Below are 15,762 nucleotides of genomic sequence, written 5' to 3' on the forward strand. Positions count from 1 at the left end.
TTTTTTCTAACGTTTGTTTATTTTTGAGAGAGAGAGAGAGAGACAGACAGAGACAGAGTGTGAGCAGGGGAGGGTCAGAGAGAGGGAGACACAGAATCCGAAGCAGGCTCCAGGCTCTAAGCTGTCAGCACAGAGCCCAACACGGGGCTTGAACTCACGAGCCTTCGAGCTGTGAGATCATGACCTGAGCCGAAGTCAGCCGCTCAACTGACTGAGCCACCCAGGCACCCCCAAAAGTATATTTTTAATTGAAGTCTAATTAACATACGGTCTTACTAGTTTCGGGTGTGCAGGTAACGCCTGAACAACTCTATCCATTACTCAGTGCTTATCACAGGAAGTGTGCTCTACATCCCTTTATCTCCCCCTTTTCCCACCCTCCTCCCCACTGGCGACCACCCGTTCTCTGTATTTAAGGGTCTGGTTTTTGTTGCTGTTTGTCCCTTTTCTGTTGGTTTGTTTTGTTTCTTAAATTCCACATATGAATGAAATCATACAGTATTTGTCTTTCTCTGACTTATTTCACGTAGCATTATGTTATCTAGATCCATCCATGTTGTTGCAAACAGCAAGATCTCGTTCTTTTTTATGTATTCCATTGCCTGTATTTACCACATCCTCATCCATTCATCTCTTGATGCACACTTGCGTTGCATCTGTATTTTGGCTATTATAAATATTGCTGCAAGTTTTAACATTTTGATATTTGTAGCTCCTGTCTTTCCAAGTATTGAGTTACTGAATCACCGTTTATATATTTTTGGTGTTGTATTTCTAAATCCGATTAATTTAAAATACATGGCTCTCTTGGGGCGCCTGGGTGGCTCCGTCAGTTGAGCCATGACCAACTTTGGCTCAGGTTATGATCTCGCAGTTCATGGGTTTGAGCCCCGTGTCGGGCTCTGTGCTGATAGCTCAGAGCCTGGAGCCTGCTTTGGATTCTGTGTCTCCCTGTCTCTCTGCCCTTTGCCCGCTCACTCTCTTTCTCTCTCTCTCTTTCAAAAATAAACATTAAAAACAATTTAAACAATAAAATAAAATACGTGGCTCTCAGTGTTCAGTATAAAAGTCTTGTTACTTACAATATGAAAAATATTTTTTAGTACTAATTTCAGAGGTTGATAGAAAAATCTATGTATAACTTACCAAGTTTGGCACACATACAGTTGAGAAAAAATATGGAAATCCATTATTATTATTATTTTTTTTTTTAATTTTTTTTTTTTTTTTCAACGTTTATTTATTTTTGGGACAGAGAGAGACAGGGCATGAACGGGGGAGGGGCAGAGAGAGAGGGAGACACAGAATCGGAAACAGGTTCCAGGCTCTGAGCCATCAGCCCAGAGCCCGACGCGGGGCTCGAACTCCCGGACCACGAGATCGTGACCTGGCTGAAGTCGGACGCTTAACCGACTGCGCCACCCAGGCGCCCCAGGAAATCCATTATTAATGATAACTTCAAAGGGAACAAATTTAGTTTTCATTAAAAATACAACAACAGAAGTTTGTGTGTGTGCTGCTATTGATTATGTTTTAATTGGTGGGGTTTTTGTTTCTGTTTTTTTTTTAATGTTTATTTATTTATTTTGAGAGAGAGAGCACAAGCAGGGGAGGGACAGAGGGAGAAAGGGAGAATCCCAAGCAGGCTCCGTGCCATCAGCATAGAGCCCAGTGCGGGGCTCGAACCCATGAAACTGTGAGATCATGACCTGCAAAATCAAGAGCCAGATGCCTAAGCGACTAAACCACCCAGGCACCCCCTTCATTGGTGGTTTTAAATCCCTCCAGTGTCATCTTCCTGTTACAGCCGCAGAAGAGACCTGAGTGTTCGGCATCCTCTGCCTCAATGGTCGTGCACGCTGTGATTCCTTTCCTTCTTTCTGCACTCAGGTCCAACAGTAGTGCTCTCTTCGCCTGCCGTGGTCCAGCTTCAGGCACCTGGAGTCCTGCCCTCTCCTGCCCCGGTCCTTGCTGTCACCGGGGGAGCCACGCAACTACCTAATCCCATGGTGAATGTGGTGCCGGCCCCTGTGGCCAACAGCCTGGCGAATGGAAAACTCTCTGTGACTAAACCTGTCCTACAAAGCACCGTGAGAAGTGTGGGCTCGGATGTAAGTGTTGAAACCCAGTGCTTTATCACACCTGATTTCAAAACCAACAGAACCAAAACATGCTTTGTTTTCCTTGCCTTGTTTCTGTTTTCTAAATTATTTTATACTGCCTCAAATAAAAGAATGTGCTGGGATTGCACATCCGTTGTTTGGTGGCAGATTATTTTGTTAGAATCCAAGAGAAAGGTTTGAAAGAGGCTAAAGTTGTTTGATAAAAAGTGACGTATAGGGGTGCCTGGGTGGCTCAGTCGATTGAGCGTCCGACTTCGGCTCAGGTCATGATCTCATGGTTTGGTTCGTGAGTTCAAGCCCCGCGTCGGGCTCTGCGCTGACAGCTTAGAGCCTGGAGCCTGCTTCAGATTCTGTGTCTCCCTCTCTATGCTCCTCCCCTACTCATGCTCTCTCTGTCTCTCTCTCTGTCTCTCTCTCTCTCTCTCTCTCTCTCAAAAATAAAGCAAGCCTGGGGCGCCTGGGTGGCTCGGTCGATTAAGCGGCCGACTTTGGCTCAGGTCATGATCTCGTGGTCTGTGAGTTCAAGCCCCGCGTCAGGCTCTGTGCTGACCGCTCAGAGCCTGGAGTCTGTTTCAGATTCTGTGTCTCCCTCTCTCCCTGACCCTCCCCCATTCATGCTTTGTCTCTCTCTGTCTCAAAAATAAATAAATGTTAAAAAAAATTTTTTAAAAATAAATAAATAAAGCTTTGGGGCACCTGGGTGGCTCAGTCAGTTGAGCATCTGACTTCGGCTCAGGTCATGATCTCACAGTCTGTGGGTTCAAGCCCCACGTCGGGCTCTGTGCTGACAGCTCAGAGCGTGGAGCCTGCTTCCTATCCTGTGTCTCCCTCTCTCTCTGCCCCTCCCCCACTCTCACTTTGTCTCACTCTGTCTCTCAAAAATAAATAAATGTAAAAAAAAAAAATTAAAATAAATAAATAAAGCTTAAAAAATTAAAAAAAAAAAGTGACGTATGCATACTTTGCTGTAACTCCTTCTTTCGAGCCCTCTCCTCACATTCTTCAAGCCCTCCCCCAGCCCAGGCAGATACTAGTGTCTTACAGGATTCTCTCAGGTCTCCTGATTGAAATGTCTTTGGCAAGACCCAGATAAGAGTCTGTAGACTATTTTCTCATCAGGGTTTATATTTCTGTCCTGACTTATGAAGGGTTTTCACCTCTGGGTAATAACTTCCTGCTCTTAGGAATTCTGTCTCAGTGACTAGTTGGTGTTTTCCCATCTTTGCAAATCTTCAGGTTTTCTAGCCTGTTGAAGGTTTCTTTTTTTTGTAATTTATAAATCACAGAGTTTCCTAAGATCTGTCCTCCCTGAAGCCAGTTATAGCATTTGCCAGCTAACTCTGCTTTCTTAAAAAGTGGTACAAAAATACCTCACGTTATGTACTAAGAAGTAATTGAATATCATGGGCCTAAAGTTTAATGAAAGTTAAAGTCAAATAACCATTGTAATAGTGGATTCTCTCAAATTGTTACTGGGAAGCCAAACTCATGTGTTTTCTTTTTTTTTCTTTATTTTTTTTATTTTTATTTTTTTCAACGTTTATTTATTTTTGGGACAGAGAGAGACAGAGCATGAACGGGGGAGGGGCAGAGAGAGAGGGAGACACAGAATCGGAAACAGGCTCCAGGCTCCGAGCCATCAGCCCAGAGCCCGACGCGGGGCCCGAACTCACGGACCGCGAGATCGTGACCTGGCTGAAGTCGGACGCCCAACCGACTGCGCCACCCAGGCGCCCCTCATGTGTTTTCTTTAAGATAAAAGTAGATGTTACTGACTGTGAATATTGCCACACTACCTTTTCTTTAGGTATTGCGAAGTACTTTTAAAGTCCTAAAGCACTGTGAGTTCTTAAGGTTGTCGAATACTGTCTGATCGGTCCACCCTAATTTATTAACCCAGCGTGTCAGCCCAGTAGTGAAATTGCTCTTCTGTTGGCATTAAACACAACCGAGTGACCTCAGCCGGCAATATTGTAAAGACCCATAACAAAGGAATATTTTCTGATGAAGCAGAACATTGAAGGTCTGCAGTAATTCCCGTAGTGTTTATAGGTATTGAAAACTGCACCCAGACATGGGGGAAGATTAGTGTCGGATGAGAATAGACATGGATGGTACAGGATTAGCCTTGACTGTTAACGTTCCTTTAATTTGAGGTCCAGAAAAGGTTAAGCACAGTGCTTAGGGCATAATAGGCACTAATACACAGTATGTGTTTCAGTTGAAGATGAAACGATACGCTGGCATTTGCTTGAAATACTCTCGGGGTGGGGCGGGGAGCCCAAGATGGAGGAAACAAGATCGGCAAAATGTTGACAATCATCAAAGTTGGGTGTGTCGTCTTTCTTTCCTTGTGGTGTGTGGGAAAATTTCCACAGTAAGTAAACAACAATCGGCATCCAAACCAATTCCGTGGTTTTGTCAGTTAAAAAGTTGTATGGGGCACCTGAGTGGCTCCTTCCGTTGAGCATCCGATTCTTGATTTCAGGTCAGGTCATGATCCCAGGGTCATGGAATCGAGTTCCTGGTTGGGCTCTGTGCTGAATGTGGAGCCTGCTTGGGATTCTCTCTCTTCTACCCTCCACCCTTCCTCTGCCCCTCCCCTGCTTGCGCATGCGTACTTGTTCTCTCACTCTTTTTCAAAAAAAAAAAAAAAAAAAAAGATTGGGGGGAGCCTGGGTGGCTCAGTCGGTTAAGCGTCTGACTTCGGCTCAGGTCATGATCTCACAGTTCGTGGGTTCGAGCCCCGCGTTGGGCTCTGTGCTGACAGCTCAGAGCCTGGAGCCTGCCTCGATTCTGTGTCTCCCTTTCTCTCTGCCCCTTGCCTGCTTGCTCGCTTTCTCTCTCTCTCTCTCTCTCTCTCAAATATAAATAAACATAAAAAAATTAAAAGATGGTACAACCAATAAAAGAAAGGGTGTGCTTTTCATAGGAGGCCGAGAAGGCTAAGAATGATGAAAGAGGATTTTTAAAATGATCCTTTAAGTTTTCCTTTTAATCCTCTTTAAATTATAAATTGAATGTTTCTTCTGTGCAATGGAACTAGCAACAGAAAATATCAAAGTTGTCTTTATTCCATGTTAGGACATTTAAAGTATTTTTTTATTTTTAATTTTTTTAACGTTTGTTTCTTTTTGAGAGACAGAGTGAGTGTGTGTGTGCTTGCATACGAGTGGGGAGGGGCAGAGAGAGAGGGAGACGCAGATTCTGAAACAGGCTCCACGCTCTGAGCTGTCAGCACAGAGCCCGATGTGGGACTCGAACTCATGAGCTGTGAGATCATGACCTGAACTGAAGTTGGATGCTTAACCTACTGAGCCACCCAAGTGCCCCTAAAGTATTTGTTATGAAATACCTTAGACATGGAAAAAGGTAGAGACTAATTAGAACTTTAGAAAATATAGATTAACAGTATGTCACAGTTGTTAAAATATTAACATAATGTTAGTCCGTATTCATAGACTTACAACTTCTGATCATGGGACAGTCCAGAGGAATGTGGCTAGGCTGGGAAGGGTGTCTGGAAACTATGTTCTGGGTAGAGGCAGCGTTTAAGGTTTGGAATAACTCAGTAAACTGAAGAACACTGAATGTAGATCTGAGAGGCGATTCTAGGACGTGAAGGTTGATGTGTGGAAAACAGCGTGATTGATCTGGGTTATTCCAGAGGACTCAACTAGAACAGGTACGGGTAGTTATTTAGAAAGGGTCCTTCCAATCCTAAAGTCCTTTGATCCAGTCATTGTATTTAAAAACAGGAGGAGATCTTTTAATTTTTTTCTTCCAGCTAATATCTGAATAATAAGCATCTTTTTTTAAAATTATTTTTTAATGTTTATTTTTGAGAGAGAGAGAGAGAGAGACAGAGTGCAAGCAGGGGAGGGGCAGAGAGAGAGAGAGACACAGAATCTGAAGCAGGCTCCAGGCTCTAAGCTGTCAGCACAGAGCCCCACTGGGGACTTCAACTTGTGAACCGCAAGATCATGACCTGAGCCCAAGTAGGATGCTTAACCAACTGAGTCACCCAGGCGCCCCTAAATAATGAGCGTCTTAATGTTGGTACTCATCATTGTGTTCTGCTGACCCATTTTGTAATCTCTGAACATTTCAGTTGATTATTTATTGATCAATTAGACATTCACTATAACTTCTCTGGTGCGAAAGACCATGTTTGTTCTGCTCTTATACTCTTAAGAGTATTCTGTAAATCTGGTGAATAATTTACTGATGAAGCCTCCATCAGCATTGAACTGGGGGACGTGTGAGATGCAGAAGTATAGAACCAATAGGTATGATTGTTTTTTTTTAAGCAGTATTTATTGGCTAGCATTCTTACTACTTTTCAGAGTTTAGAGTCGACAGTATTATAGGAGAAAGATTTCAAGTACTGTGTGTCTAGTGCAAGAGACCTAAAGGCGATTAGAATAAATTTTCTAGTCAACCTGAGTTGAGGTTTTGTGCTTATTTTTCCTTGGCCTGCATATCAGGAAGTGAGCCAGGCTTTTTCAGTATGAGTTTTCTGGTAGAGGTTTTGAGTTAATGTTTATTTCAAGTGAAGAAACATCAGTCTGTCCTATCAGCTGGCCAAGCCTCTCAGGAACCCAAAGTAAATTTGTTCCAGAAGGAGCTGCAGGAAACTTTGATCTGCTGGGATGGTCTCCTGTGTTAGTAACTTGGTTGACCTTAATTGTGCGTGCATTTGTTAGACTCAAGTCCCATGAAATTATGATAAATTTGAAGTGGTATAAATTTCTGATTAAAAATGGCCCAAAAGAAAAATTTTTCATTATGGGCTTTTTGTGCTTTTTAGCCAAAAGTGTGGTAAAAATGCAGTAATTCAGCAAAAGAAAGCGTATCAGTCTTTTGTGGCTTTGTAAGGCTGACATGGCTTCTTTTTTCCTACCTTTTTTGTTCTTTTGTTTGGCTAGTTTCAGTCTCTGGAGACCTGCTACTGCCCTAAGTAGCGTTTTTTGCATACCATATTCTGCAAACTGCATTAAGTGCCACATTTTCTGTTATGAAACAGTTTGCCTGGTTCAAATTATAATCTCACTCTTCCTGCCTTTTGCTGGTAAATCTGTTCTGTTTAACTCTTGGAAACCTCACCTAAGTTTTCAAGAAATGTGGTTGGTTTTTGGCTCTGATCGTGATGGAAAAAATGAACATGGTCTCTCATTTCAGGGTAGAAATTCTCTTATGCAGTTTCTTAGTAAATGGCAATCTTGGAACTACAGAGTTGCCTTCATAGGAGAGCATGCTTATCTTTCTTTGAAGGGCCGTTGAATGTTGCCAGACGTGGAACCAAGGGCTGAAAGCAAGCAGTCTGTTTAAATCTGCATTGCCATAACTACTGCCCTCTACCCACCATAATTCCATAAAGTTCATGAAGCGTTATGGCTTTGGTTTTAGGTCCATGGAGTTATATTGTTGTAGTTGTCTTGTTTGGGATAAAAGACCAGGAAAAAAAAAAAAGTGTGGTGAAATTGTATTGTGTGTCCTTCACACTGGGCCAAGGTGAAGCCCCTATTGGAAATCAGTAGGTGGTAACAGTGGAAAGAAAATGATCAGGAGCTAGGTCAGAACTAGAAATCACATCAGATGGGAGGCTGATCAGGGAGAAATCACATCAGATGGGAGGCTGATCAGAGACAGGCTCTGCTGACAGGAGGCCCCAGGCCTTCTTCTCAGCCCATTCACCCCATGAAGCATCTTACAAACCCTTTATTACCTTGTACTCTCTAATTCTTTACTTAGTGACCTTGACCCTCCCATCCCAGTCTCCTCCCTTTGGGGGATCCTGCCCTAATCACTAAAGCCATCATAAGAAGCTGGGTGCTGGGGAGATCGCTTTCTACCTGCCCGCAGGTATTAGAAATGGCGTGAGTGGGATTCTTCTAGCATAGTGAACTGGAACTCTGTCACTTCGTTTCTCTGGAGACACCGTTATACCGTTAGGTTTAAGATTTCGGGTATGTTAGTACTGTGAGCGTGGAGGTCACATGATATGGGCCCAGACGGATGCTGTGCACACGGTGTTTCTTTATTGCAGTGAAGGAATGCTGAGCTTTACAGCAAGTGGTGGGCAAGTTTCCTCATTGTCCAGAGGAAGACATTACCTCATCTCTCAAGGTTTCTTGCTGGAAACAGCCCTGAGAAATGGCCTGGGTAAAGAGTGGTCAGGGCCTTGTATTCTTGGCATGCCCGGGAAGACGTATAGTAACACGACTCACAAGAGACCCTAGAGAAGTCCCTTTTCAAGGAAAATACAAATCTAACGTAATTTATTTCCAGTGCAAAGCAATGCAGAGAAACTGTTAGAGAAATGGAGAGTGCCTGTGCTCTATTTTGGAAAAAAAATTTCTTTTTCTTTTTTAATGACACTTAAGCTGCTTGTTTTATCTGTGACACCCAAGAATGGGTTCTCTGTTAGGTCTAAGAGTGAGCTGAATATCCTTAAATGGTGTGGCCAGCTTAGATCTAAGATAAATAATGAATAGATACTTTTTATGACTAAATTCCTTCACAACACAGACATGGGATCATGATATTTCTGTAGGCTTTGAAAGTAAAGGAATCCATCAGAACAAATTCAACAGGAAGGATTTGGAGACCGAAAAAGCCATCCAGATTTTAGTAAAAGATTATTTCTGTGCTGACTGCTTTCTGGCTTTGCTACTAGCAGGGACTCTGCGGATCAGAGAAAAACATGCTTTGTTCAAATATTTGTAGTTTCTCCTTAGATGGAGGTGTGGGCCTTCTAAAAATTTATCTTGAATAAGGACTTTGGCAAATCATTTCATTTGTGGTTACAGTGGTTTTGGAAAGGGAACAGAAGGTGTTTCTCCCCCCGCCCTGCTGGTACTGCACTTAGATTTGTGTCATTAGGTTAGAGTTGTGAACTGTGGCAGCTGTGGCATTCTTTGTTCTGTTTTTGTTTTTTTTTTCAGTTTGGCATCTTGATAAGGTTAATAAATCTTGAAAAAAAATTTTTTTAACGTTTATTTATTTTTGAGAGAGAGAGAGAGAGACAGAGCATGACCGGGGGAGGGGCATAGAGAGAGGGAGGCACAGAATCCGAAGCAGGCTCCAGGCTCCAGGCTCTGAGCTGTCAGCACAGAGCCTGACGCAGGGCTCAAACTCACGGACTCCAAGATCATGACCTGAGCCGAAGTCGGCCGCTTAAACCGACTGAGCTACCCAGGCACCCCAGGAAATATTATTTTTAAAGGGATGCTGATTTCCATCTTAATAAATAATTAATACTTAACTCCCTTTTCTCTGGTTTCCCTTCCTGCAACCTGTTCCTGAAGACAGTCCTTCCATGCCCCAGATGCTTTGTAGCTACTTGGTTCCCCTATCCAGAAGCAGTCACTGTTACTAGTTTTTCACGCGTCATTCCTGAGACAGTTCCTTAATATATTGGTATTTACAGTTTTACCTATTTGCCTATTTTACAGAAATGGTAACTAGTGCCTACATGCTGCCCTGCACCTTCCTTTTCCCCTTCAGTAGATCTTTGCGTACTTGCCATATCGGCACTTAGAGCATTTTCTTGTTCCTTTACTAGCTGCGTGGTAGCCTGTTTCGTTAGGGTGTCCTGATTACTTAAGGTTTTTTCTTTATAAGCAGTCCCTTCGTTGAATAACTTGATACTCATTTAATTTTGTTTACATGCAAGTATATCTGTAGGAGAAATTCCTAGAACTGAAATTAGAGGCAGAAGGCAGGTAGTTTTTACATTTTGATAGATATTGTCAAATGGCCCTCCATAGGGTAATTCTAATTTATTTTTCCACTTTGAGTGTACGAGAGAGAGTGCCACTCACAGGGCCATGGACAGTGTCTCCATACACAGCTCCCCTTTTCTTCATGTCCCCCCTTTCCTTGCATCATTGATTATAGTACTGGGTATGTGCATTTGTCTGGAGAGAGAGTCTGTAGCTTTCTATGTAATTTTTTTTTTTTAATAGCTTGTTGAGATAAAGTTCACCTTTAAAAGATCTAAAATTTAGTGGTTTTCAATATATTCACGAAGTTGTGCTATGACAGGAGCTGCTATCTAATTGCAGAATGTTCTCATCCCCCTAAAAAGAACCTCCATACCCATTAGTGGTCATTCCTATTCCCCTCCTCTCCCCAGCCCCTGGCAATCACTAACCTGCTTTCTGTTTGTATGGAATTGCCTATCCTGGACATATTATGTCATGGAATTATACACAGGGTGGCCTTTTGTGTCTTCCTTCCTTCCTTCCTTCCTTCCTTCCTTCCTTCCTTCCTTTCTTTCTTTCTTTCTTTCTTTCAAGTGTATTTATTTTGAGAGAGAGACAGAAAGAGAGAGCATGAGTGGGGAGGGGAAGAGAGAGAGAGAGAGAAGGAGAGAGAGAGAATCCCAAGCAGGCTCCACACACTGTCAGTGCAGAAGAGCCTGATGTGGGACTCAAACTCACAGACCATGTGATGGTGATCTGAGCCAAAACCAAGAGTTGGACGCTCAACTGACAGAGAGAGAGAGAGAGAGAGAGAGAGCGCATGAGCAGGGGAGGGGCAGAGAGAGAGGGAGAGAGAGAATCCCAAGCAGGCTCTGTACTGTCAGCACAGAGCCTAATGTGGGGCTCAATCTCACAAACTATGAGATCATGCAAGAGTCGATGCTTCACCAGCTGAACCACACAGGCGCCCCGAGATCAAAATCAAGGAAGCTTAACTGACTGAGCCACCCAGGCGCCCCCAAACCCTTTTTGATTTAGAGAGTATTTACAAATCAGTGAGAAAAATGCAAGTTAACCCAATAATCAAATGGAATAAAATACGTGACTAGATAATTCACAAAGGAGAATGGCCAAGTATTTCGGTGGCTGTCTATTCTGGAAGGGGCGTGCCCCCTGGAAGATTATATTTTATGACTCTGTGAGAGAATGTTAATTATTAATGGAGGAGAACTTTTGACTGGTTAAATAATGATATGCAAGGATTAAAAGTGTTAGGGTTAAAATTTTCTGTGGCTCTGCAGGTGTGTGTGTGTGCGTGGGCACATGTGTGTTAGGCTTTGTATATGGTGGTAATACTAATTATATTCATAATAATGATATCTCAAATATTTACAAGTTGCAGAAACAAACCATAAGAGACTTTTTTTTAATTTTAATTTTTTAACATTTATTTATTTTTGAGAGAGACAGAGACAGAGTGTGAGCGGGGGAGGGGCAGAGAGAAAGGGAGACACAGAATCCGAAGCCGGCCAGGCTCCGAGCTGTCAGCACAGAGCCAGACATGGGGCTCGAACTCACGAGCCATGAGATCATGACCTGAGCCGAAATCAAGAAACCATAAGAGACTCTTAACAATAGAGACCAAACCGGGCGTCAGTGGAGGGCGGCGGGTGGGGGATGGGCTGAGTGAGTGATGGGTGTTAAGGAGGACACTTGTGTTGAGCATGTAAGATGCTTAGTTAGATGTAAGTGATGAATCGTTAAATTCTCCCGAAGGCGATACTACATTGCATGTTATATATATAACTAGAATTTATATAAAAATTTGAAGAAAACAATTAAAAAAAAATTGCAGAAACAAAAATTCTCCAGAGAACACCGGTACCTTCACCCATTCACCTGTTAACATTTTACCCCATTTGCTTTATTAGTTTGTTCTTTCTGCCTGTTTCTCCATCCACACACATACTCGGTTTTCCCCCCTGAACTATTGTAGAGTAAGTTACATACTCTGTAGTCCTTTACCACTAAACATTTCAGGGTGTATTTTTTCAGAATAGGGATAATCTCTTACATACCCACAGTATAGTTATCAGCTTCATTAATTTACATTTGTAAAATACTTTAATCAACTCTCAGTATTACAGTTTTATCAGTTGACACAATAACCTCCTTTACTGAAAATTTTCCCTTTTGGTACAAGAACCAGTCAAGGGCCAGATACTGCATTTGGTTGTTATCTGTCTGTAGCTTCTTTAAATCTGGAGCATTTCCACAATCCTTGTCTTTTTGACGCTGTAGGGGAATTCGGCTCTAATACAGTTTTAATAAGTACTTCACATTCATATTGGGTTATAAATCATTTATTTTCACATAGTCCTATTTGATTCTTACAAAATCCTTGTAGAGTGGGTACTGTTGATTCCCATTTTACCATGGAAGGAATCGGTTAGGTGTTTTAGCCAAGATCATCTTGCTAAGATGTCTACATTGATAAAGTAGTGTGTGCCGCACTTGTCTAAGTGCCTGACTCACAGATATTTAAGCCTCCTAACAGCCCTTTGAGGTGAACGAGAGCCCCGATACATCCAGAGTAAGGGGCAGACCGAGGGATCTTGGAGGAGTGTGAATTATACTTGGGCTGTTTTTCAGCTTCTGCAACGATTAAAGGTGATTCCCAGATTTTGTCTGTTTTTGTTTCGTAAGTCATTTTTAAAATTTAAAATCTGAAAATAGGAGCTGGGTTGTGGGCAGATATTTTCAATATTGCTTTATTTGCGCAGTTTATCTGAGCAGCTATGAGGCACATTGGTGATGGAGTTCAGAATTTTTGCCTCCTCACTCAATCTGTTCATAGCTGCAGGGCAGCTCCCCTTACTGAACCTTTCGTATGTGTGGTACATTGTAGTTTACAAAGAACCTTCGTGTCCATTCGCTGTGTAATCCTCACCTAATCATCTGACCTGCTCCAGCTGCGTTAGGATTCAAGCCTAGGCCTTGTCTCAGTCCAGTGCTCTTGTCACTACTCTGTGCTCCATTAACGGGGCTTTACTTTCAACGCAGCCCTGATGCAGCATGAATTTCAAATTATTACGTCTTAAAACTTGCTGCTGCCTTTTCTCTCCCTCTACAAATGTATTCTCTTAATTTGTAAAAATTTTCAGCAGGTGGTTGTAAGTCTTGAGAGACAAAGTATAGAGACTGATCTTAGGTGAACAATTTGGTGATCTCAAAATCGACAGCAAAGTTAGTCTTATCCGTATCTTATGATGCAGTAGTCATTTCCGGGACATGCGGTAGTTCAGTATGGGTGGTTAGCATCAGTACTGGAACCGTTTTGGTTTTAGATTGAATGAGACCTTTAGGGGATTCACGGGGTGGCTCTCAAGTTTTTGTCCACAGTCCACAGTAAGAAATGTGTTTTACATCTTTCTCAACACACACGGTCTAGGGAGACAATAAGTAAGCTCTTACTACATTTAAAGCATTCTGTTTCCTTTTATTTTATCCTGTGCTTTTCTGTCAAGTTTTTTTTAAGTCTCTTATGACCCACTAAATTTATCATGCTACTTGCTATTGGGTTATAATAGGTTCAAGAACACCATTCTGGTCTAACCCCCTTTTATTACTGCCGTGAAAACGGGCCCTGGGAGCAGAAAGGATTCTTCTAAGATCTTCCAGTTACTTCATTGCAGTCCTAGAGTAAGAATTAAGGACACCAGTTTCCGGTACTGTATTGTCATCTGATGACTTCAGTTACTGTTACTCTTAGGTGGCTGCTCCCCTTATTTCTGGGGCCGTGTGAAGCAGGGGAAACTGCTCCGAGGATCCCTGATGATCCCTGTACGTAGGACGTCCTCCGCCCTTCAGGAGGCCGTGCCCGACTGCGCAGGTTTGCCTGAGAGCATCTGGTGGACGCTTCTGCCTTTGCCTTCTGCCGGTCCTGCCCCTTCGCTCAGAACAGGCGGTTGCGTAGGGCAGCGCGGGCCTGCAGTTAGCAGGGGTTGCATCTGTTACCTTTTCTCACTCGTGAAATCATACTACCTGTCCAAAGGCATTCCACGTTAAAAAAATAAAAGTTGGTAGGTTGAAGATTATTGCCTTGACTCTGCCAATTAAATGGCTCAGGTGGCCAGTAATGAAGCTGCTTTATTTAATTTTTGGTGACCAGGAACTGGGTATAACACACACACACACACACACACACACACACACACAACTTAATAGAAGGAGTAAAATGAAATTTTGGCTTTCTGTCATGAGATTGAGAAGAGTACAGGTAGTATAAGTGGAAAGTTTCCCCTTTTCTGTTTTGAACAATTTTATGAGAAAAAGGGGAGTATTGTGTGTGTGTGTGTATATATATATATATATATATTTTTTTTTTTTTTCAACGTTTATTTATTTTTGGGACAGGGAGAGACAGAGCATGAACGGGGGAGGGGCAGAGAGAGAGGGAGACACAGACTCGGAAACAGGCTCCAGGCTCTGAGCCATCAGCCCAGAGCCCGACGCGGGGCTCGAACTCACGGACCGCGAGATCGTGACCTGGCTGAAGTCGGACGCCTAACCGACTGCGCCACCCAGGCGCCCCAATATATATATATATTTTTTTTAAGGAGTTTTTTCTTTATTTTTTAAGTTTATTAATTTTGAGAGAGACAGAGACAGTGTGAGTGGGGGCAGGGGGGCAGAGAGGGAGAGAGAGAATCCCAAGCAGGCTTCCTGCTGCCAGCGCAGAGCCTGATGTGGGGCTCGAACCCATGAAACCATGAGATGATGACCTGAGCCGAAATCCAGAGTCAGACGCTTAATCTACTGAGCTACCGAAGTCCCTCTTTCTTTTTTCCCTTTTTTTTTTTTTAAAGTTTATTTATTTATTTTGAGAGAGAGAGGGAAGGTGAGAGAGAATCCCAAGGAGGCTCTACACTGTCAGCACAGAGCCAGACGTGGGGCTCAAACTCCCAAACCATGAGATCATGACCAAAATCAAGAGTTGGAAGCTTAACTGACTGAGCCACCCAGGTGCCCCTAAAAGAGTTTTTATTTTTATTTATTTTTTAGAAGTTTTCATTTTTAAGTCACTGTACCCAACATGGGGCTCAAACTCAAAACCCTGAGATCAGCAGTCACAGGCTCCATGGACTGAGCCAGCCAGGTGCCCCCAAAAGGGAGTATTCTTAAGATTCCCAAGAGAAATCAAATTAGAATACTTAATTGATTTGAATATTTAAATTTTTTTTTTTTTTTTAACGTTTATTTATTTTTGAGACAGAGAGAGACAGAGCACGAACGGGGGAGGGTCAGAGAGAGGGAGACACAGAATCTGAAACAGGCTCCAGGCTCTGAGCTGTCAGCACAGAGCCCGACGCGGGGCTCGAACTCGCAGACCGTGAAATCATGACCCGCGCCGAAGTCGGCCACTTAACCGACTGAGCCACCCAGGCGCCCCTGATTTGAATATTTAAAGTAAAGTTGTGGGGCGCCTGGGTGGCTCAGTCGGTTAAGTGGCTGACTTCGGCGCGGGTCATGATCTCGTGGTCCGTGAGTTCGAGCCCCGCGTCGGGCTCTGTGCTGACAGCTCGGAGCTTGGAGCCTGCTTCTGTTTCTGTGTCTCCCTCTCTCTCTGCCCCTCCCCCATTCGTGCTCTGTCTCTCCCTGCCTTTCAAAAATGAATAAATGTTAAAAAAAACTTAAGGAATAGTAATAAAGTTGCCACAAATTAAATTTGCTAATGATTTTAGCTGTACACGTTTTTTTGGAATGTATTTATAAGTATATTTACTGTGATATGCAGTAATATATGTTACATAAATTAGAAACGTGTGAGTTATAAAATGTGTGTGTTATATAAATTAGAAATTGGCTTTTAAATCAATTTCAAATAGACAAAGTTTCTTTCTTCTTTTATTTAATGGAAAAATTGGGTT

The 15,762-nt window shown here is 42.8% G+C and overlaps 1 protein-coding gene across 4 annotated transcripts in view; it reads left to right on the forward strand.

The window, feature by feature from the left end:
- Nucleotides 1–15,762, forward strand: part of ATF6 (activating transcription factor 6) — a 202,722-nt gene that overhangs the window by 25,970 nt on the left and 160,990 nt on the right. For all 4 annotated transcript variants that reach the window (XM_045456584.1, XM_045456585.1, XM_045456587.1 and 1 more), the window contains exon 7: nucleotides 1,891–2,111. In XM_045456584.1, the coding sequence (XP_045312540.1) occupies nucleotides 1,891–2,111 (221 nt within the window). The remainder of the gene's footprint in view (nucleotides 1–1,890; nucleotides 2,112–15,762) is intronic.

This window comes from Leopardus geoffroyi, chromosome C3, assembly GCF_018350155.1.
Source record: "Leopardus geoffroyi isolate Oge1 chromosome C3, O.geoffroyi_Oge1_pat1.0, whole genome shotgun sequence".
NCBI classification, from domain to species: Eukaryota; Metazoa; Chordata; class Mammalia; order Carnivora; family Felidae; genus Leopardus; species Leopardus geoffroyi.